Source organism: Hyperolius riggenbachi, chromosome 4 (assembly GCF_040937935.1).
Source record: "Hyperolius riggenbachi isolate aHypRig1 chromosome 4, aHypRig1.pri, whole genome shotgun sequence".
In the NCBI taxonomy this organism is placed as follows: domain Eukaryota; kingdom Metazoa; phylum Chordata; class Amphibia; order Anura; family Hyperoliidae; genus Hyperolius; species Hyperolius riggenbachi.
Genome location: NC_090649.1, coordinates 131398165 through 131421944, shown reverse-complemented (window position 1 = coordinate 131421944; position 23780 = coordinate 131398165). Strand labels below are relative to the sequence as shown.

Genomic DNA, 23780 nt, shown 5'->3' with positions numbered 1-23780 from the left:
TTTCATATATTCTCTGAAACCTTAGAAATCATAGAATGTTATTAACTCTTAACATCAGTCGTTTGACAATACCAGTTAAAGTGCCTTTTTAAAAGTTTGAGATGCAATGGGAACATGTACCTTTAAAAACACATGAACATTTGGCATTCAGATTTTGTTTTAAAGGAAGAAGCTACTCCACTCCTCTATGTGCCCTGCAACATCATGTGATCCTATAGATCAACTCATGATCAAAACTCGATAAATTAAACCTTGCTCTGAAAATCAGCGTCTTCTCAAACGCAACCAGTCTGATGATCCTAAAAAGGTATATTTACCCACTTAAAACAAATGGTCTCCCAACATTTGTTAAGCTTTGGATGTAAATTAAAATTCTTAAATTTACTCATCTTTATATACCAAGATCTCTATATAGAATATATTTTCAGTCTCATAGCAGTAAAGCATCAAAAGTTCCTTCATTTCACAACAGGGCTGTAAGTGGCATTTTTCTGGCGAGTCCTGTGCCCACTCCGGTGATGTGCAGAGCATAGTACACTGGCAGTAGCGTGTGAAACCAGCGACACTTCAAGCACGCTTGCAGCAAAGAACTGGCTCCACTCGTCATCCACACTGGCTCTTCTCTGAGAGTCACAATGTCATTAAAAGTCAGACCATAAGACTCCTTTGCTTCCTTTGTCCACACTAACAACATAGGCACCAGAGGGAGACCAAGCAACGGCATTAATGGAGGAACTGGAGGGGAAAAAAAATAGAATAAACAAGCAGTACTTATTAAAGACCTATACATAACTAAAATTAAAGAACCGCCATAACATAATAGAATGCAGTAAATTATTCAGGATACCCACTTGTGTGTAGTAATTTTCCTGGTTTCAGAATCAGAAACACTTTGTACAGCTAACCATGTACTGCTGTATATTGGTGTGTATCTCAGGGAGTATGCTTATAATGCAGAATTACCCCCAGGCATTCTGGTGACCAGAGATCTTTTCTATTGGCTTTATGATGCTCAGTAAACATTCTGCAGAGATCACCTGCCAGTACTAAAGATATTGTTCATTGTGATAAATTTCAGAAAGTAAATTAAGGAGGAAACACTGACTACATAACATATACATTAACATTGTAAAAATGAAAAACCAAATTATTTATTATGTTACTTTGACTACAGATTCTCTTTTAAAGGACAAGTGAGGCGATTAAATAAATCTCTTTTTACTTGCCTGGAGCTTCTTTCAGCCCCTTCAAGTCACACGTGTCCCTCGCCACAGCTCCAGTCTTTTCCTGTCTCCCGCTGGCAGCCTCTGAATATCGCCTACCCCCTGGACGGATTGGCGTCTTCTGCCCATGTGTGCCATGCACAAACATGTCACCTGGAGCGTACAGTGCAGACACAGTGCACTCCAGATGACACAAGCACATATCCACGCATGCGCAGAAGATGCCGACCCGTCAGGGGTTGGTGATATTTCAGAGGCTGCCAGCAGGACCCAGGGGAACACTGGAGCAACAGCGAGAGACACGCGACTTGTAGGGGCTGGAAGAAGCTCCAGGCAAGTAAAGAGATTTCTTTTGTCACCTCGCTTGTCCTTTAAGGGCCCGTTTCCACCATAGCGTTGCGGAATCGCCTGCATTCCACCGCGGACGAAATCGCATGCGGGTGCGATTCCGCATGCGGTTTTGCCGCGATTTCGCATAGGTAAGGCTGTATGCGAATTTAACCATGTCACTGCCTGAGTAAATTAACATTAATACCTATGCGAAATCGCATGCGATTTCGCGGCAAAAAACGCATGGTCACCCCGCATGCGATTTCCCTATTAGTTACATTAGCGGTGATTCGCGCACATTCCTTCTGCACGCGAAATCTGACGGCCCTGCCGTGCAGATTTCTGCCGCACCAAAAACCGCTGCCGCAGCCGCACAGGTGGAAACAGCCCCATCCACTTACATTGCCTATGCGAATCCGCGTGCAGTGCCCGCATGCGGATTCGCTATAGTGGAAACGAGCCCTTAGGGTCTAAATAAACAGATGATGTGATAGCTGGATTCCCCCAGCATGTATTTTCCATACTTCTAATCCACACCCATCATGGTTAATAACAGAGAAACATAAATGAAACTTAAAGAACACAACTATCTAGGTCTTACCTATGGTGCTTTCCGAGAATCTTTTCAACCTTCCCAGTCAACACATTCCAGAAGTATAAAGTCCCCTCAGCTGAACCTGCAGACACATAGCTGCCGTCTGGACTGAAAACAGAATTGAGAATAGGATTAAACACTTACATAGATTGTTGCATGCACAAACATTAGTTATTATATAGCTGCATAGGTAGGTTGTATATTCAAGCGCAACAATTCCAGAAAATCCAGAGCAAGACAAAAAGAAAAATCAAAAACACAATTTGCTTTAAAGAGACTCTGTAAAAAAAAAGCCCCTTGGGGGGTACTCACCATGGGAGGGGGAACCTCTGGATCCTACCGAGACATTCCCCGTCCTCCTCCGTCCCATGGTGGTCTCGCTCTGGCCCACGGAAAGCAGTCGACAATTTGTCAGGCTGTGCAATATTTACCTTTCCCTGTACCAGCGGGGGGGGGGGGGGGGGTGATTGGGGCGGGGGAGTAGCCGATCTCAGTCGGGTCCGCTCTACTGCGCAGGTGCAAGTTACCTGCGCAGTAGAGTGGACCCGACTGGGATCGGCCATTTCCGCCTATTTTGGAGCAGAGAGCCATTACTGCGCTGGAGCTGGGGAAGGTAAATATTTACATGTCTGCTGTTCCTGGACCTGCAGCGAGACCACCATGGAACGGAGGAGGACAGGGGAAGCCTCAATAGGATCCAGAGGCTTCCCCCTACCAAGGCGAGTACCCCCCAGGGGAATTTTTTTGTTAACCTCCTTGGCGGTATGAAAAATACCGCCAGGAGGGAGCGCAGCAGTTTTTTTTAAATTTTTTTTTTTTTTAATCATGTAGCGAGCCGAGGGCTCGCTACATGATAGCCGCTGCTGAGCGGCATCCCCCCGCCCGCTTCGATCGCCTTCGGCGATCTCCGATCAGGAAATCCCGTTCATAGAACGGGATTTCCTGGAGGGCTTCCCCCGTCGCCATGGCGGGATGACGTCACGACGTCATTGGGAGTCCCGGGCCACCCCTCGGCGCTGCCTGGCACTGATTGGCCAGGCAGCGCTGGGGTCTGGGGGGGGGGGGGGGGGGGGCCGCGCGCCGCAGCAAATAGCGGCGATCGGGCGGGGGCCGGCGGCGATCAGAGTGCTGGCGCAGCTAGCAAAGTGCTAGCTGCGTCCAGCAAAAAAAAAATTATGAAAATCGGCCCAGCAGGGCCTGAGCGGCACCCTCCGGCGGCTTACCCCGTGTCCAGCACGGGGTTACCGCTAAGGAGGTTAATACAGATCCCCTTCTAAAACAAAACTAAATACAAAAACGTTCTCTTCAATTCCACACGGGAATCTGCAACTATTTTTGGACCAACGTCCTACAGTTATTAGAAATGCAGATACAACTGCCATAGACACGATACGAATGTGCAGTCTAGATTACATTTGTGGATTTTTAAAGTAAATCTGAGAAGAGAAATAAAAAAAAGAAAAAACGAAAAATATACCTTTAGCCCACTTCAGGCTAATCGGTCCCTTGCAGTCCTCTGCCACCTGGATTATTTATGCAGGTGGCCCTGTAATCTCACACGTTGGGGCATACTGTGCATGTGCGGCCCGGCCACGTGGCCCGTCGCCAGGAGAGTTCTGCTCCGACTTGCACAATTACTGGGCCAGTGAGGGACAGATCAGCCTGAAGGGGGCTGGAGGAAGCCCAAGGTTTATATAATAATTTTTTTGTTTAAATCCTCATCTCGGTTACACTTTAAATTTACTTGTATTACAACAAGTTACTTAATATTTATATAGCTTACCTAAAAATAACTCTCGTCCAGTCTGAACCACACTTGAAACCCTGAGCACTAGAAAATAAAGGATACAAAAAGAAATGAATACTTGAAAATTTGTGTTTAATGTATTGATTCTACATTTATTGGGGTGCCACAAAGTTTCTGTATTGTCTGCTTTTTAGCGATTATGTGTTAGAGGGAGTCCAAAACGGGTACAAATGCACAAGTGTACTGTAGGTGTAGCCCACAGAGATCAGAACTCAATCCCTCGAGTGACAGTTTGGAGCAAAGTGCTGTACAGACATGTTATGGTACAAGGGTGGCAACCCATGATGTGAGCAGCATGAAGCAGGAATGATAAATGGAAACCAATGCCCTCAGCCTAATCAGCCAAGATGATGGTGATGCATGGGAGAGGGTAAGGGATGCTGAACATGCTAGATTCTCTGCAGACCACTTGAGAACAGTCAAGTGTGTGAGGCTCAAATCTGGATCCTATTGGTGGTTTTGCGGATTTACAAACATTATTATGCTAAACAAAGCTAAATACAGCTTTTATAATGTTCATGGTTTTGCCATTTTGTTTTACTGAAACAATGAAAAAGGGGTGTATACAGAGCTTATGGCACGCTACTGTTGTCCAAGCAGTTCTTTCCTACTCTTCCATTTTTGGAACAAAGTGTGGTTATTTCATCAGTTTTGCAGATGTCAGGACTCGCTTTCAACTTCACCTCATAGTGCTGGGAACGTGTTTTTCTGAACTGCTTCATAATTCAATGTTTGTTGTGGAGTGGATGCAGGAGTACTTCAGGTCTATAAAGTGCCACTCGCCTAGGCCAATCCGTTTTTGCCTAGTGGTGGCTATTGATTTAACTGTCCCACTCCCTAGGAAGTGGGGATACTTGCTGCCCTAAAAGCATACATAGGAGTTTTGCAAGGGTACCTGAAGTCATTCAAAATGTCAGATCTGGGGCCGCATCAGTGTCTCCCATAAACTGCGTGGCCTCTCAGCTTCACTGGCATCCTCTGCATTGGAGCTATGCCCCAACTACTAGGCCTGAACGATTTCAGGAAAAAATTGAATGAAGCGATTTCTGTCTGAAATCACGATTTCTATTTGATTCACGATTTCCTTCAAATCAAGCTTTGTTCCCCTGTGTCTCTCTGTCCCCTGCCTCTCTGTGCACCCTCTGTGTCTCTTTGTTCCCCCTTTGTGTCCCCCTCTGTTTTTCTGTGTAACTGCTCTGGGTCTCTCTCTGTGGGGGTAGTATGAAACCACTTCTTCAAACTTCCCTTATGCTAAAATGACGTCATCGCAATACTCGCTGTTTTGACGATTCCGAAATTGTGATCTTGGTGATCGCGATTTCGATTTAAATTCGATTTATCTTTCAGGCCTACCAACTACCCTCCCCCCGTTCATAGCTCTGACCGGAGCCAATCAGAACAGGGTGCATTCATCTCCTACTCAGTGTGCCCTCTTTGCGCTCACTTCTGAGCATCTGCGCACAGCAGACACAGCTAGGAGCATTCTGGTCATGCGTAGTACAAAAACATTGAAAACCGCACATACCAGGATGCTCCCGGCTGAGGATCCTGCACACAGCCGTGGGAGAGCAAACATGAAGAGTACATACAGAGTAGACAAAGCAGTCATAGCTCCAACACAAAGGGAAGGTCAGTGAAAGAGTGGCCAAAGAAGATTCACTGACACCAGCAACCAAACAAGAGGCGGGGAAAACAAAAAAATAAAAAAATGAACAAATAAAGTAGTGAGACTGCGTGAAACCTGAACATACATGATTTGTAGCTCTTGCTTATTTGTGATGAACACATTCCTTGCCTGCATTTACATGTCATTTGTCTTCTTTTTTGCCCTCATTACGCATACTAGTTGAAAAAAACAACAAAAAAAAAAACAACATGCATCCTGATTCGGGAGGCTAGCTGAATCGGGTAGCCTCAATCCTCACTGCTCCAGTGGCCAGCAATCCCTTACTTTCCTGGGGTCACGATGCTCAAGCTCTGTGTCTCATCACAAAGCTGAGTGCGGCGCAGAGCTGAGCTATTACAGCTGGCAAAGGGGCGTTAGGATGAACCCAGTGGGCATTTTGCAGGAGAGCATCAATCTCGAGGGCAAGGGACGCCCCTTGCCCTCGAGATTGCAGACAAGCTCCATGGGGGATGGGGGGGGGGGAATTGTGTTTGACACTTTTGCACCCACAGTATCTGGCCACTTTATGACCAGAGACTTATTTTTACCCAAAAAAAAAAAAAAAAAAAAAAAGAAGAAGAAGCTGTGAGGACTGAATGTATGCCATGGCAATTTGATAATATAAAATATTTGTGAATTTATCAGCTCAAACAAAACCAATGTAAATGTTAACTTTCATTTTTATGGGCAATACAAAAAGGAGAAAGCATTACTACTTACCTAAAACTCTGCCGCACCACATTGGTGCGCAAGTCAATGATTTTGATGAGGTCATCTCGAGAGCAGCTGAGTAGTTCTGTTCTCTCAGGGTTAAGATCTAGAGCAGTAATCCTCCCTTGAAGCTCCAGTTCCCGTACAATGCACTCTGTCCTAGAAGATAAAATGCAACAGAAGGTGAAATCAAACTCCTTAAAAAATAAATTCTCAACTTACTACATAGAAAAGGGATTATTTACAAATAAAAACGAGGGGTGAAAAGCAATGACCGGAAGTGGTGTTGATTTTCAAACATCCAACCATGTGGAAATTAGATTCATCTCCAACAGGAACATCTGCACAACTGTAAATATAGATAATCCAGTAAAGCTTACACTCAGAACTGCCAAAATGGGTTTTAAAATGATCACATCCCACTAATTAAACATTCACATACTAATGTGCACACAATTAAAAAACTTAATCTGTGAATAGCGCCCCTTCCCCAGCCCATCGCTTCTTGGTCTGTTCTTGTATTTCCTAACTTATGTAAACCCCTTCTTACTATTGTACAGCGCTACACAATGTTAGCACTTTATAAATACAACATTAATATTAACCACTTTACCCCCGCCCGTACGAATTTCTCCGTCCCTTTTTCCATCCTTTCACCCCCAGGGACAGAGAAATCCGTACTTTCCACACTCCCGCTCTCTCTAGTGCACACTCCCGCTCGTTAACACGCCGCCCGCCCGGAGATCAATGAATGGGAAAATCCATTCCCGTTCGTTGATCTGAGCCCCGCAATGATCCGCTGCTTTTCCGCTAAGCAGCGCGATCATTGTGAAGGGAAAAAAAAAAAAAAGGAAGTACAGTGTCCGGAAGGACACTTGGAGGTCGCATTAACCTTCCTGGCGGTAAGCCCGAACTGAGTTCGGGCTATGCCGCCGGAAGGCACCGCTCAGGCCCCGCTGGGCCGATTTGCATAATTTTTTTTTTGCTGCACGCAGCTAGCACTTTGCTAGCTGCGTGCAGTGCCCGATCGCCGCCGCTACCCGCCGATCCGCCGCAATTCCTCTCGCCGCGGCCGCCCCCCCCCCCCAGACCCCGTGCGCTGCCTGGCCAATCAGTGCCAGGCAGCGCTATGGGGCAGATCGGAGTCCCCTCTGACGTCACGACGTCGATGACGTCATCCCGCCCGTCGCCATGGCGACGGGGGAAGCCCTCCAGGAGATCCCGTTCTTTGAACGGGATCTCCGGATCTCCGATCGCCGGCGGCGATCGGAGGGGCTGGGGGGATGCCGCTGAGCAGCGGCTATCATGTAGCGAGACTTTGTCTCGCTACATGAAAAAAATTTAAAAAAAATTAAAAAAAAAAAGATTTGCTGCCCCCTGGCGATTTTTTTGCAAACCGCCAGGAGGGTTAAACAAAAAGTTACTGTTGCCATCTTGTGGCCAAATAGTAAAACTACACCTTAAAGCATTTTTCACATACAAATCATTACTTATACACAAAAAAAATTAACTCATTACCTCCCACACTCCCTTTTTTTTTTGGAATTAAAATTTTTTTTTTACAAAATTTACAATTAAAAAAAAATACATAAATAGTTACCTTAAGGACTGAACTTTTACAATTTTTATGTCAGGATGGTACAACACTGTTACTTTATAAACTATGGGCTTGTAATTAGGGATGGACGCAAAACTGAAAAAAATGCACCTTTATTTCCAAATAAAATATTGGCGCCAAACATTGTGATAGGGACATAATTTAAACGGTTTTATAACAGGGACAAATGGGAAAATACATTTCATGGGCTTTAATTACAGTAGCATGCATTATTTAAAAACTATAGTGGCAGAAAACTGAAAAATAATGATTTTTTTCCCACATTTTTCCTATTTTCCCATTAAAACATTTAGAATAAAATGATTCTTGGCATAATGTCCCACCTAAAGAAAGCCTAATTGGTGGCGGAAAAAACAAGATATAGTTCATTTAATTGTGATAAGTAATGATAAAGTTATAGACGAATGAATGGAAGGAGCGCTGAAAGGTGAAAATTGCTCTGGTGCTCAAGGGGTAAAACCCCTCAGTGGTGAAGTGGTTAAATATATATATATTTAAAGAGAGCCCGAGGTGGCTTCCTAAGAACGATAACCGCACACACAGACTGGGTCTGCCTATACTGCCCAGCCTCTGTTGCTATCTCAATCCCCCTAAGTTCCCCCTGCGCTCTGCTATCCCCCATAAACCACAGCCGCGCTGTCGACGCGCAGCGTGTCGTATTTACCTCTGTAGTGTCACTCTGCGCTCTCCCCCGCCTCCTGCATAGCTCCGCTCCCCGCCCGCGTTCCTTCCCTCCCCGCTGATTAGAGGGAAGGGACGTGGGTGGGACCGGAACTATGCAGGAGGCGGGGGAGCACGCAGTGACACTACAGGGTAAACACAGCCCGCTGTGTGTCGACAGCGCGGCTGTGATTTATGGGGCATAGCAGAGCGCAGGGGGAACTTAGGGGGGATTAAGATAGCAACAGAGGCTGAGCAGTATAGGCAGACCCAGCCTCTGTGTGCGGATTTCATTCTTAGGAAGCATGTCCTCCACACAATTACTTTTACAGTTGCTAAATTTTTCTAGCTTTGATGCTCCCCCTTACAGTCTTACCATCACCCCTTTATAGTGTTACCATTATGGTGATCCCCCCCTGCTATAATTACCAAATATAGGGCAGAGCCCTCCGTTAGGTAACGTTACTGTAGTAACCTTTTCTACATGAGATTTTGGAACATTAGCTCTGTGGTGATTCGTGAACAATCTCTCTGTATTGTACAGTATATACTTAAGCATTAACAGATTTTTCCTTTCTGCCATGGTAAATTCATCACAGTTAATATTCTATGCAACTATGTAGGGGCACTACATATTCAATGAATAGAGAAATTACCTTATATCCCAAAACCGGATCTTTTTGTCGAAGTGGCCGCTCATCACACACTGCTCTGTACAGACAATGTCGTTACAACTGGAGCCAGCAAACACTGTCTTAATACCTGCAAACAAAACCAATAAACTAGGTTACAAACAGATCTCTGTTTCACCACAAGTTGTATTAAACAGGTAAACATTCTGCTATTATCAGTAGATCGTGGAAACATTGCAGCAGCTGTCTGATGTTTTTTTATTGTTCATGTCCCGATTGGATACACATTAATTCTCCCATTAAGTCCCCTGCACAGGGGCAGACTGGCCCAGGTGGGAGGGAGGATATTTACGTCCAGGCCACCACCTCCTCTAGCAATCAGTTCCAGCTGGCTCGACTGGTGCAGTGGAGAATTTTGATTAATTTACAGCGTCACTCCTAAATGCATATAAAAAAATTCTTTGAATTCAAGGCATGTATTTAGCCCCAGTGGAGCTCTGCATTGCCTCTGTTGGTCTTAATTTCAGGTGCAGCCTTGAGCACTGTCATTTGTCTGTCTGCTTGATGAAATGTCTATACCATTTATGAGTAGCAGCACAAGCAATATTATGTTTTTATTGCTAGACTAGTGTTGGGGCTTCCTCGAGAGGGTCTGTTATTGTCGTGGGGAAGTCTATTAGGTAATCTGTGCACACAATATTTACTGAAGCCAACACCCTCCTTTGCCTGTTTTGAGTGCTAGGTGTGTAATATAGTCCAGTTACTGGAGCTCTGCACATCCATGCAGATAAATCATTCAGGTATAACTTCTGTTTGAAAGCGCTGCCATGTCTCCCGCTGTATAAAAAAAATCCTGCCCACTTCATGAACAAAAGGCTGAAAGGCCCCCCACTGTATAAAGCTCCTACCGTTAGCTAGCACACTCTTGACACCGTAGTGCACAAGGCACTACTTAGACAGAACACAGCATTAATCATTCGAACATAGCGAAAGAACAAAATCCTGTATTTGGAAAACCACAGATCAACAGACAGAAATAGGATGCACAGGTGGCTAAACTCAGTGTAGAAATATCCCAAGCAAATGCAAATCAACAGTTATAGTTAGCGGACTCACAGTGAAAAATCTTCCACTAACTAATAACAGAACCGAAGATAAACACTGCATACAAAATTCAGCTTGATTATTGCACACTGTAAATGTTCTCTTTCGCAAAGCCATGAGTACACCATTATATAGATGTAAATGGGATTGTTTAGGTCACAGTAAAATGATGGGCATACACTGTAATAAGTCATATCCCCCACTCATAACTGGCCGGCAAACCTAAAATCTTGATGGGTTGTTAAGGTAACTAATTTAGGCAATTTCATTATATACTAAAATAATTACATTTAATTCCATAAAAATATATAAAGCAATAAAAGTGAGTCCTATTCAACTGATACTTACAGACTTTATTGCGCAGGTCCCAAAGTTTTAACGTGCGATCATGGCTTCCTGAAACGATTCGGGCATTGTCCAGTAAGAATTTGGCAGACAAAACCTTCCCGCTATGTCCCGTTAAGGTGTGCTGTAGGGATTGAATGCATTGAGATAAGGTAATTTAAGTATGAATACTAAATAATAACCAGAAGCAACTGTTCTATGGCTATTTGTTGTGGGTTCTACTATCCAAAATTATTATTTTTTTTTTTTTTAAGTAAACCTGATCCAAGAAAAAGATAAAGGTAAGCATCGAGGGAAGGTTCATACTTGTTCCAGAAGCATCTGTACATTGCCGGTTTCTATTCTAAGTCGCCCCAGTTTCTGTAATCACTCCTCGAAAAAAATCTGTCTTTTGGTCAAAATCAAATTTGCAGACAGGAAGAGGCAGTCTTTCAACAATGTTCCCTTCTATCACACTCCCATTTCCTCTTGTTCCCTGCCCCATTAACTCCCTTTAGCTGCTCTGCGACCGCCTACCGCCGATGGGCGGTCGCAGAGTGCCCCCCTCACAAAAGCAAAAATAAGTTAATAAAAAAAAAAAAAAAGTGAGGAGGAGGTGAAGGGGAAATAAGGGGAGAAGAGGGAGGAAGGAAGAGAAGAAAAGAGTGATAGGAGGGCACGTCAAAAGCCTGCCTCTGTATAAAAATGTTACTTTAGTGGAATGTCAGCATTTTCAAAGGAGTGATTATAGGGAGCTGGAGGAATCTCAGTATAATTTATATACTGTCCGACGAAGGCTTTTTATAAGTTGAAAGCTCACTGTTTATCCATTTCTAAGTTAGCCAATAAATGGTATCATCCTGATTCAAAACTTCTTAATTTATAGTATAACGGCCTGTTTACATTTCACACTCTGGCTTTCATACCTTTCATCGAGTGCCTTTAGGCAGATGGAAGTGAACAGCATGCTTGTCTGCTGCCCACGAGTGCCATTCAAGGTACAATTAAAATTCAGCTTAATGACATGGCCGCGTTTAACACCATGAGTGTCAGCTCTTGACAAGCGGTAGCATAACCCAGCAGAGAACTGCAGCATGTTGCAATTTAGCACAGCTGTGGCCGCGGCCAGATTCAATTCCATGGGGAGGCTGCTTGTCCACTGCTGGTACTAAACACTAAGAAAAAGCCCAGCCAGTTCAAGAGAACAGCTGAATTCACTGCCTTCAGCTGCCTGTATAAAGAGTAGAGATGGCCCTAACGGTTTGCCGGCGAACTTCCGGGGTTCGCGATCACGGAGGACCGCAAACTTTTCCGGAAGTTCGGTTCGCCCCCATAGTGCATCATGAGGGTTAACTTTGACCCTCTACATCACAGTCAGCAGGCACATTGTAGCCAATTAGGCTACACTCCCTCATGGAGCCCCCCCCCCTTATAAAAGGCAGGCAGCGTCAGGCTTTTCACTCACTCATGTGCCTGCAGTAATTAGTGAAGGGAAAACTGCTGCAGACACTCATAGGGAAAGCTTAGTTAGGCTCTTGTAGGCTTGTTAGCTTGCTCCTTGCTGATTCTTATTGCTAAAAAAAGCACCCCTCAACAGCTCAGGATTTATTTGGTGGGGAAATCACTGATCCACAGCCATTATTGTTACAACCAGATGAAGGCGCTAAGCAAGTTACACCACATCATATGTCTGAGTTAGGCGACACTATGGACGTAACGTGTGCGAAGGGTGATGTTGAAGTACCTGCTGTTGGTGCAGTTTTGGAGGCGTCTGAGGCAAGCGAAGCTGGACAGGATGATTATGATGTCCTCAGAAAAAGCTAGTGGCAGTGTCTGGCGCCACGCATCTCCACCTATGTACAGCCAGCCAACATGCCCTTCAACGTCAGCTGCTGATGCCACCATAGTGCCATCACCCCAGGGGGGCTCAGCGGTTTGGAAATTTTTTAATGTGTCTGCCTCAGATCGGAGCAATGCCATCTGTTCTCCCTGCCTCCAAAAACTGAGCCGTGGAAAGGCCAACACCCACATAGGGACAAGTGCCTTATGAAGGCACATGGAGAAAAGGCACAAACTGCAATGGGAAGAGCACCTGAGCAAAAGCAGCACACAAAAGAAAAGCCACCCTCCTTCTACTCTTCCTCCTTCAGGTGCATCATCTTCATCCACTTTCTCCCTTGCACCTTCACAGCCACCCTCCTCTACACTTCGCCTCTGACCTTGAGCGGTTCCTGCTCCTCTGCCCACAGCAGCCAGGTGTCTGAAAGAAATCTTTAAACGGAAGAAGCCAATTTCTGCCAGTCACCCCCTTGCCCGGTGTCTGACAGCTGGCTTGGCGGAACTGTTAGCTCGCCAACTGTTACCATACCAGCTGGTGGACTCTGAGGCCTTCCGTAAATTTGTGGCCATTGGGACACCGCAGTGGAAGATGCCAGGTCGCAATTATTTCTCTAAAAAAGCGATACCCAAACTGTAACATGAAGTTGAGAGGCAAGTGGTGTCATCTCTGGCACACAGCGTTGGGTCAAGAGTCCACCTGACCACGGATGCCTAGTCTGCCAAGCACGGTCAGGGCGGGTACATTACTTACACAGCCCATTGGATCAACCTGGTGACCGATGGCAAGCAGGGAGTACGCGGCTGTGTAGCGGACCAACTTGTGACACCTCCATGGCTTGCAGGCAGGCGTCCTGCCACCTCCTCTTCGCTGTCATCCTCCTCCTCCTTGGCTGAGTGGCAGTTCAACTCTACTGGTGCAACACAGCCCCAGCTCTCCAGGGCCTATGCTGCATGCCAGGTACGACGGTGTCACGCCATCTTAGACATGTCTTGCCTCAAAGCAGAGTCACACTGGACCAGCTCTCCTGGTTGCTCTTAACAGGTGGATCAGTGGCTGACTCTGCACCAGCTGGAGATCGGCAACGTGGTGTGTGACAACGGCAGCAATCTAATTTCCGCGTTGAATTTGGGAAAGCTGACACATGAACCCTGCATGGTACATATGCTGAATCTAATCATTCAAAGATTTGTGTCAAAGTACCAAGGCTTAGAGGACGTCCTGAAGCAGGCCAGGAAGTTGTGTGGGCATTTCAAGCGGTCTTACATGGCCATGGCACACTTTGCCGAGATTCAGTGGAGAAACAAGTTGCCGGTGAGACGCCTCATTTGTGATAGCACGACTCGCTGGAATTCGACCCTCCTTATGTTCTCTCGCCTGCTAGAACAGGAGAAAACCGTCACCCAGTACCTCTACAATTTCAGTAGAAGGACACAATCTGGGGAGATGGGGATGTTCTGGCCCAACAACTGGACACTCATGCGAAAAGCATGCAGGCTCATGCGGCCGTTTGAGGAGGTGACCAACCTGGTGAGTCGCAGTGAAGGCACCATCAGCGACTTGATCCCGTACACTTACTTCCTGGAGCGTGCCGTGCGTAGAGTGGTGGATGAAGCTGTGGAGGAGCGTGAAGAGGAACAGTTACGGGAGCAATTTTCAGCAGAACCAGATGTTTCCTCTACACCTACGGCAGCACAGAGGAGGGAGGAGGAGGAGGAAGAGTCGTGTGAGGAAGAGTAGTATGGGGAAGAGGAGTCAGACTCAGATGATGAAGGTGTTTCTTTAGAGGAGGAGGCGGCAGAAGAAAACCCGCAGCAGGCATTGCAGGGGGCTTGTGCTGCTCAACGTTCCCGTGGTATTGTTCAAGGCTGAGGGGAGGAGGACGACTTACCTGACGTCATTGAGGAAGAACAAGAGGAGATGGGATAGTACGTCTGCCTCCAACTTTGTGCAGATGGCGTCTTTCATGCTGTCCAGCCTGTTGAGGAACCCCAGTATAAAAAAAACCTCAAAGGGAATGAGCTATACTGGGTGGCCACGCTAGACACTCGGTAAGGGCATAAAGTGGCGGACATGTTACCAACTCACCTGAAGGCAGAAAGGATGCAGCACTTGCAGAACAAGCTGGCAACTATGCTTTACAGTGCGTTTAAGGGTGATTTCACAGCACAACGCAATAAAGGTACCACTGCCAGTAATCCTTCTCCCATGTCCACGCAGGCAAGGACAGGACGCTCCAGTGATCTCATGGTGATGTTGGACATGCAGACATTCTTTATTTCAACGCCTCGTCTTAGCGCTTCCGGATCCACCCTCCACTAACACCTGGACCGGCAGGTAACGGACTACCTGGCCGTAAGTGTGGATGTAGACACTGATCAGCGATGAACACTTGGGACTACTGGGTGCGCAGGCTTGACCTGTGGCCAGAGCTATCCCAATTTGCCATCCAACTTCTGTCTTGCGCTGCCTCAAGTGTCCTATCAGAAAGGACCTTCAGCGCAGCTGGAGGCATGGTCACTGAGAAGAGAAGACGCCTAAATCACAAAAGTGTTTAGTACCTGACCTTCATCAAAATGAATGAGGCATGGATCACGGAGGCCTACTGCCCACCCCAAGACTGTCAGTCCCCACACACAGCATCTCTGCCTGCACGCCGTGTGACTGCCTGCCCAAGACTAAGTCGCTCCCCACACAGCACCTCTGCCCGGAGGCCACTTGACTGCCTTCTCCGCCACCACCAACAGGGTCCAGGACTGCAGGTGGATTCCTGAATTTTTGCTAGCAGAGGCCGCTATAATCATTTTTCTGTTGCGTGTACAAACCTGCCTAATTTTTCTGGCTGCACTGCAGGTGCAACAACAAAACAAAAAGGCATGTACATGTGCCAATTCCCCTTCGTGATCATTACCTTGCCGCAGTGAAGGGGCTTGCATATCACAATGAAGCAATGACCGCCGGCTATATGAGCGTCTGGGGGGAAAAGGGGGGGCACACCCAAGATAATAAGGTCTCATCAGGGGCAGGATAGCCCCTGATGAGTCATTAGACGAAACGCGTAGCTACAGCGGGCAGGAAGTGTGGCAGTACATGGAGGAGACGTCCTCTGTGATTTTATAGGATATGCTTGATTTACTTCAATGTTTATGAGTAGCGCTACCTTTTGTACTTTTTTATATTAAAGGTATTACACTATACAAGTCTTTTTAGGTTGCAGTGGGCTGCTTTTTGAGTACTTTGGAGGGAGTGGATACAAATATACAGGAGCTGCTGGGAAACCGTGAAATCTTGCACACAAATGCTTGATGCTGTCTGACTGGGGCAGCCAGTTTTTAAGCTGAGCACGGTTCCTGTGGTGGGGAACATTTTTTAAAAAGGTGATCCCAAACAAATGAGCACGGTGTTTATCCCAGGCAGTGGTATCCCCTCATATGTACAAAATTGAAAAAAGCCTATGCGATGATCTTTTAATCTTTTTTTATGGGATTATGTATATGAGAGGAGCATCTGAAGCTATAAGGAAGTGAAAAATATCCTGTGGTTTGGAGTCTCATGCTATATGAGCTGTCAGAGGGGTCTAGGCAGCCATAAATAAAGGTGAGAGCGGTCCTAGAGGTGGTGGAACACAAGAAGGCGGTGATACTATATAGGACTTTGCACAGATTATAGTGGGTGGAAGAGTTCCGCTGCTTTTGACAGCCTATGCGATGAACATTTCTCTATGGTTTTGTCTTTTTTCTGAGGTGCAATTGTTTTGAAGATTGAAGTTGATCCAACCGACAGTGTGTACGAGTGGGGACTTCTCTCATTAGTGGACTGTGTGGTAGCACAAAGTTGTTTTTTTGGGGAAATATTTGACAAAATTCTGTATGTTGGTATAGCAGTTGGAATTTTTGCAGCATGCCCACAAGTGGATAAAGGTATAGATTTATAGTGTGGAGCGCGCTGAAATATCTAAATTGATAATAAAGTCGTTGCCTTATTGTGGACAGATTAAAATTTGATCAGCTGGACAGTCACTGTTCTGTCATTCAGCTACCTCAGCCCGACGACCATATGGGCTGGAAAGCCACCATCACCTGCACTCTCATCATGGTGCGCACCAGTCCAGCATGGCTGTCACTACACAAAAAGCTGTTTGCATACCTTTCACTGCATATGTGACTGCACATTGTATTATACCTGGCAGTTAGTGCATACCTTTCACTTGAATGGATGGCAGACTTGCCCTCCATAACAGATTCACGTTAGGTAGTAAAGTCGATCAGTGTCATATACAGCAGGGCCTCAAAAGTCCTCCTGTATTGTTATTTTTGGTCACTACCTCGGGACATGCATGCCATGCCTGCTGCCTTCCTTGGATGTGTAGTAGCCGTTCCTGCTCCTTTTCCCCCAAGCGTGCCTGCTGCCTTTCTTGGATGTGTGGTGGCGGTAGGTTTTAGGGCCTGTACACACTGCTGCGCTTGCGTTGCGTTTTTAAAAACGCATGCGTTTTTAAAAACGCAAGGTCTTTTGAAAAAGAATGAAAATCGTGATGACTTGTACACACTGGTGCGATGCGTTTTTAAAAAAACGCAAACGCAGTGCCTGCTGCGCTTTTTTAAGCGCAGCGCATGAAAAACGCATTAAAAACGCATGCGCTTGCGTTTTTGCCTGCGTTTTTCAGAAGTCAGTATCCCAGAAGACTCTGCAATGTCCTGATTCCTGTTGAAATGTAAACTAGAAAAAAAACAAAGGATTCTTTAGCCAATCAGCAATTACAAGAAAAACGCAAACGCACAAAAAACGCAGGCAAAAGCGCATGCGTTTTTAAAACTACAGGCACTTTAAAAACGCATGCGCTTGCGTTTTTGCCTGCGTTTTTCAGTGTGTACAGGCCCTTAGGCTCCCACTCCAGATCGGAATCGAACCCCGATTCCCTGGCCATTACCCGTGGTCACTCACAATGGCAGACTTGCTCTCCATAACAGATTCTCGTTGCAGGAACTGAACAGCAAGCAGAACAAGTATTTAAAAAAATAGATGCAACGCTTTAACAAAGGTAGAGAAAGAACCATCGAAAGTTGATAAGGCAGTCAGAAATTACCTAATATCACTGAGGAAGAGCAATCTCGTCATGGTGCGCACCAGTCCAGCACGGCCGTCACAAAACAAACAGCTGTTTGCGGTGCGTTACACAGTGAGGGAAGCAGTACTCTAATTACACTCCCTGATTGATGTATACACATGCAAGATGTTTTAAAGCACTTTAGGCCTGCAATTTAGCATTCAATGTGATTTTGGCCCTTAAAAACGCTGCTTTGCGTCAAATCCAGATTTTTACCCGGGGCTTTTGGCATGTATCCCACTATGCCATGCCCCCCCTCCAGGTGTTAGACCCCTTGAAACAACTTTTTCATCACTTTTGTGGCCAGCATAATTGTTTCTAGTTTTCAAAGTTCGCCTCCCCATTGAAGTCTATTGCGGGTTATGAAAGTTCACGCCAACCGAAGTTCGCGAACCGAAATCGGAGGTTCGGGTCATCTCTAATAAAGAGCCTTTCCTAAACGGAGGTGCAGAAGCATCACAAAACTAAACCCCATAGCAAACATGAAAATTAAAACTTCAAGTTTGTTAAGAAAATATTAACCCATTCGCGTTCCGTCGTTTTCACTTGAGCAATGTTCACCTCCCATTGATTAGCCTATAACTTTATCACAATGAACTGATCTATATCTTGTTTTTTACGCCACCAATTAGGCTTTCTTTGGGGGGTACATTTTGCTAAGAGCCACTTTACTGTAAATGCATTTTAACAGGAAGAATAAGAAAAAAAAAAAAACAGAAAAAATTCATTTCTCAGTTTTCAGCCATTCTAGTTTTAAAATACATGTCTCCATAATTAAAACTCACATATTGTGTATTTGCCCATATGTCCCGGTTATTACACCGTTAAAATTATGTCCCTATCACAATGTATGGCGACAATATTTTATTTGGAAATAAAGGTGCATTTTTTCCGTTTTGCATCTATCACTATTTACAAGTTTAAAATAAGAAAAATATATAGAAATATTTCATTTTTACATTGATATTTAAAAAGTTTAGACCCTTAGGTAAATATTTACATTTTTTTTATTGTATTTTTTTTATATTAAACATTTTATTTTGGTATTTTTGGGAGGGTGGGATGTAAACAATAGTTTTATAATGTAAATGTGTCATGAGTTTTATTTTTTTTTTTACTTTTAGTTGTAGTTTTACTTTTTGGCCACAAGATGGCGGCCATGAGTTTGTTTACATGACGTCACTCTAAGCGTAACATACGCTTAGAGAGACGCATGGGGGAGGAAACAGCCAGAAAAACTAAGCTTCCAAGAGAAGCTGTTGCTTTTTCAGCGGGGGAGAGGAATCAGTGATCGGGCACCATAGCCCGATTCACTGATTGCCTGGCTAACGAACCGCGGGCCGGGAGCGCGCGTGCACATGAATCCTGGACGTAGTTTCTACGTCCAGGAACTAAAGTAGGTTAAGCAAAAACACATATCTGGGTCAACCTAAAAAAAATTCTATCAAATAAAAAAAAAAAAAAAAGTCTAACAAGGAAGAAGTCTCAGCTTTCTTAGGTTTTCATGCACTGCAATTCAGAATACACCAATCTCCTTGTAAGGGGTTCATATTGGATGCCCATCACCAGCAAAGCTCCCAGTACTATGGGAGGAGCAAGTAGTGTGGTTATCCTGGATGTCAGCAGTCTTACTGACCAGTCAGTGCGTATATAAAGCATAACTGGAAACAGACACTGCTGGGAGCACGATGTACAAAGAAAACACACAGCGCCATCAGACCTTTTACTAATCATCACTGACTTCTTGTACCAGAAATTTAGAGCCCATAATGCAATTTAAAATATAATAAATCTTACCCGAAGCCGGTAATCATCTACAGTCCAAATCCTGCTGGCAAAATCATTGGAAGCAGCCAAAAGATATGTACCCTAAAAAGAAGAAATACAGTTATCTCACACACACACCAATTAAATCCAACTTCTGACAGTTGCTTGCAAGGCTGTGGAGTCAGTAATTTTTGGAGTCGGGGAAAAAATACACTCCTAATAAATTTGAACTGTAATTGAGAGAAAATATTAATCCACAAAAAAGCAATAAATCTATGAAAAGAGTTTTTTGAGCTGCTGCAATAAAGCAGTCACCATATTTTCTTTAAAAAAAACAGATATAGGTAGCTGATTGTGCATGTATATATAGGAGTCTTTCATAACTAGCGGAAGACCCGGCGTTGCCCAGGTATGTATTTGGCTGTTGGCTCCGCCCACTTTTTCTAACCTTGACACCCAGACCCTCAATGACCACGTTTATGAGTTTTTGGGTTCCTCTACATGAATATAAATGTTCCCATATCAGAAATCTGACTGGCAGTTTGTGGCTCCGCACCCTTTTCTGATTTTGAACCAGAGTTGCCCAATGACCGACTATTGTATGGCTACTCCTTTGCTAGGGAGCAGCTCTCACTACTAAGCACACAACCACCCCACCCAGCTATTTTTACCCCAAAAACATTAAAGGGGTTCTGCAGGGCTTATAAAACAAAAAAAAAAAAAAACTGTCACTTACCTGGGGCTTCTACAGGCCCCCTGCAGATACGTCCTGCGCCGGTCCTCAAGGATCCTCCTGTCCCCATGCCGTGGGTCACTTACTGTGCAGGAGGCGGGAGCGACGGCGGCGCAGCAGCGACATTCGTTTAGTTAGACGAATAACTGGATGTGACCTGTGGCAGGGAACGGATGATTCTTGAGTGACAGGGTAGGTATCTGCAGGGGGCAGGTAGAAGCCCCAGGTAAGTGACAGGTTTTTGTTTTTATAATGCGCTACAGAACCCCTTTAAAGCAGGTCATACATGCTTTGATTTTCCCTGGCAGATTTGATCCGTGATTGAGTATGTCTGGAATCTAGAGTGCAATGAGCCGCATAGATCATAATTTCGATTGACTTGCAGCAAAAAAAAATAAAAAAAATAATAAATAAATAATAATTTATTTTTTTTTAAATTAGCACTCGGTGGAAGATATCTGCCACTTGGACACAGCAGGGGAGTGGTGGTAGTTTGACGGCGTTTCACTGTATCAGAGTAAACTCACAAAAGATAGTAAAGCCATCTACACACACTAGAGGGTTCTTGGCCGATCAGGGCCTTCTCTCCCAAGAATATAGTGTATGTGCAGCAGCCCATATAAGGAGTTCGGTATTAAAAAAAAAAAAAAAAAAAAAAAAAAAAAAAAAAGGGGATCGGGGTGGGCTGGATTTTAATACAAAAACAAGAAAAAAGAAATCCAAACAAATATTTGCAAAAAATAAACAAACATGGTGGGGGCGGGGTCTAACCGCAAGCTCTGTTGGTGGGGAGAAAAGGGGGTGGGGGGAAATCACTTGTGTGCCAAGTTGTGTGGCCCTGCAGCTAGGCCTTAAAGCTGCAGTGGCCAATTAAGCGAAAAATGGCCTGGCCTTTAGGGGGGTTTAACACGGTGGTCCTCAAGTGGTTAAGCAATAACAGTTGCCTGGCTGTCCTGATGATCCTCTGCCTCTAATACTTTTAGCCATAGACCCTGAACAAGCATGCAGCAGATCAGGCGTTTCTGACATTGTCAGATCTGTCAAGATTAGCAAGAGTGCTAATCAATCATACTGAAACCATACAAGTGATGCCACTCACCGCACTGTCAAATTCTATACTTGTAATTCCAGCGTTGCTGCCTGTGAGTGCGCCCTTTGCCTCACATTTATCTGTAAGGGCAAAACAAAAAAAATGATATACCGGAACATTATATTTTTACAGAGCAAGAATATATATATAAAATCAGAGTGGAGGTCTCAGATTGAAAACTAAAGATCATGCACTTGAATTTGTCCAGTCCCAGCAAGCCACACTCCAAGATTCTCGTACATGTAGGATGCTTCTTGCAGTCACACATCTCAAGTCTCAGAGAAGCACAACACAAGTCACCCAAGAATGTCAGCACCTCCTGGAAACAAACATGGCATAACTAGAGCCTGATGTGTATACAGGGGATGCTGGGAGTGCACAGGCAGCAGGGCGACACAAGTGCAATCAGACCTTTTACTATTCATCATAGACCAGGAAAGACTCAATCAAAATATTTTAAAAAACAAAATATCCCGAATTCTTTGCATATACTTATCCCTGCTTTATCATCAGAAAAGATCAAGGAGATGCAAATAGCTTCATCTTTCATGCAGATTTCATGCATATTGTACGCAGCTTGAATTCAAATCAGATTTACAGTACTTCCTCCTGAAAATGACTGATCGAGTTTCAAACGACACATAAATTGCAAGAAATCTGCAAGAAACTTGAATCTCTGCTCACTATTGCCCAAAACAAACAAAATAAAAAATGCCTGAGGCTAGAGGCACACTAGGCAGAATTGCTAGCATTTTGTAAAACGCGAGCATTTTTTGCCCATAATGTAATTCTATGGGCCGCACGTAAAATGCATATATGTGCATTTTAAATTGTGCGTTTTGGAAACTCACAACTTGTTGCATATTTCTCAAAAACGCATGTAAATGCACACGATGCTTTTCAATGGAGACGCAGAGGACTGTTTATACATGTATTTTTGATGGTCTTTAAATTAAAAAAACAAAAAACTACTATTTTACTTCATTGATAAAGAGAAAATATTGAACCCACAAATGCACCAAAAATGCATGAAAAGCGCAAACTTGAAATTAAAAATGCATACAAACATGCTCCCCCCCCCCCCCCCCCCCAAAAAAAAATTAAAAAAATAAGTAATACGCAGAAAAAGCATGGTTTTCCCCACTGCCTAATGTAATTCCAGCCTCAATCATCTGTAGTTTGTTTTAGAAGTCTCTATACCTGCCCCTTTACTTCTTGAGGTAGTGGGCACCGATCCGTGAAAGCAGCGTGCCTAGGCTGCTAATGTGCTACACTGCTCAGAACCTGGCAGGAAGTCATGTGACTTCTTGGTAACTATTGGCTTTATTGCTAATCAAGTGTGTGGGAATGTGAAGGTGAGAAACTCATTCATATAAATAGCGTGCAACAAAAGCTTAGCTTTACATTTTTGTGTAATTACAGCACAAACCAAAGAAAGGCAATCTTTCAAATTAAAATTTGCTGCATAAAAAGTATGTTTTCAGCAAAGGCTCCTTAGTGCAATGCTTGCTCTTTCTGGTAGCTGGATATATTTTATCTTACCTGCAATTATTTCCCATAATTTTACCCGTCGGTCCATTCCCCCTGTTGCCAATAAGCGGGAACCTGGGCTAAACCGGACTGCATTGACTTCACCATCGTGGGCATCCTTTAAGTTAACGGAAAAATGTTAATCCACCTTCATTACACAATTATCACTACACAATAAAATGTGGATATCAGAGTCACTAATAAAAAAAATGCTATTCCTCAAAAATACACCTAGGCATGTAGAAAGTAGAGAAAAAAAATAAAATAAAAAGGGTATATGCAATCAGGTCATAGCTGGAAAAAAAAAACAAACAAAAAACTCAATTACATTAATACTATTTGATATCACTACATCAACATCCATCACTTAAGTGAAAATGGATAGGTATCCTAATTGCCACTGTACATGCAGTACCAGTCTTGGACACAAGGACGGCAAACACCTTTGGTTTTTGCTCTGCGGTGCCCTGATTGCACACCCTTTTTCTTAGTTCTATTCCATTTACCAAGAGAAATGCACTTTAAATTACTTCTGTGTTAAAGGTCTCAGATTGAAAACTTGTGATCACGCACTACATAAAATTCTACCCACTCCCCAATCTCCTTAAACATCGAATATGTAGGACTACTGGGATATCTGTATTGCCTTATACTTCCGGTAACACAGGGCAGCCAGTTTCCAACTGTGTCAGCAGCCTCATAAACCATACACAACACATCTAGTGTGTGATGGTGAGAAGTCTGAGCCTGCTGGGAGCTGAAAGGGTGGTGAGAGAACAGAGTACCATCAGACCTTTTACAAATCATCATCGACCCTTTCATGGTAAAGCAATGCACTAGCAAACAAATCAATGGCAAATCAACTTCAACCTCAGGAGGATAAGATGAAAGGCATGGGGGGGGGGGGGGGGGGGAAATCAGTAATTTCACTAGGAATACTTACAAATGAGTGGAGTGCAGAAACTGGGACTCTTACTTCCCGAGTACCTCCAGCCTGAGTATCTGGGAAGTCCTGGGAAGCCGGGTAGGAAGTCAGAGGCCGTCTC

The 23780-nt window shown here is 44.4% G+C and overlaps 1 protein-coding gene and 3 non-coding genes across 9 annotated transcripts in view; all 4 read right to left on the bottom strand.

Annotated features, from left to right (window-relative positions):
* ATG16L1 (autophagy related 16 like 1) overlaps window positions 1-23780 on the bottom strand; it is a 55352-nt gene continuing 31572 nt past the window's right edge. For all 6 annotated transcript variants that reach the window (XM_068280695.1, XM_068280696.1, XM_068280697.1 and 3 more), the window contains 10 exons: window positions 23678-23780; window positions 22747-22852; window positions 21214-21284; window positions 19412-19483; window positions 10695-10815; window positions 9267-9372; window positions 6342-6491; window positions 3932-3979; window positions 2155-2256; window positions 1-735 (listed from right to left, as the gene is read on the bottom strand). In XM_068280695.1, the coding sequence (XP_068136796.1) occupies window positions 642-735; window positions 2155-2256; window positions 3932-3979; window positions 6342-6491; window positions 9267-9372; window positions 10695-10815; window positions 19412-19483; window positions 21214-21284; window positions 22747-22852; window positions 23678-23780 (973 nt within the window). In that variant the 3' untranslated portion in view covers window positions 1-641. The remainder of the gene's footprint in view (window positions 736-2154; window positions 2257-3931; window positions 3980-6341; window positions 6492-9266; window positions 9373-10694; window positions 10816-19411; window positions 19484-21213; window positions 21285-22746; window positions 22853-23677) is intronic.
* LOC137505483 (small Cajal body-specific RNA 6) lies at window positions 19096-19356 on the bottom strand. Its single transcript, XR_011020094.1, has one exon. It is a non-coding gene; the product is annotated as a small Cajal body-specific RNA 6 (non-coding RNA).
* On the bottom strand, window positions 21368-21637 carry LOC137505481 (small Cajal body-specific RNA 6). The gene has a single exon (XR_011020092.1). It is a non-coding gene; the product is annotated as a small Cajal body-specific RNA 6 (non-coding RNA).
* Window positions 23277-23549, bottom strand: LOC137505482 (small Cajal body-specific RNA 6). Its single transcript, XR_011020093.1, has one exon. It is a non-coding gene; the product is annotated as a small Cajal body-specific RNA 6 (non-coding RNA).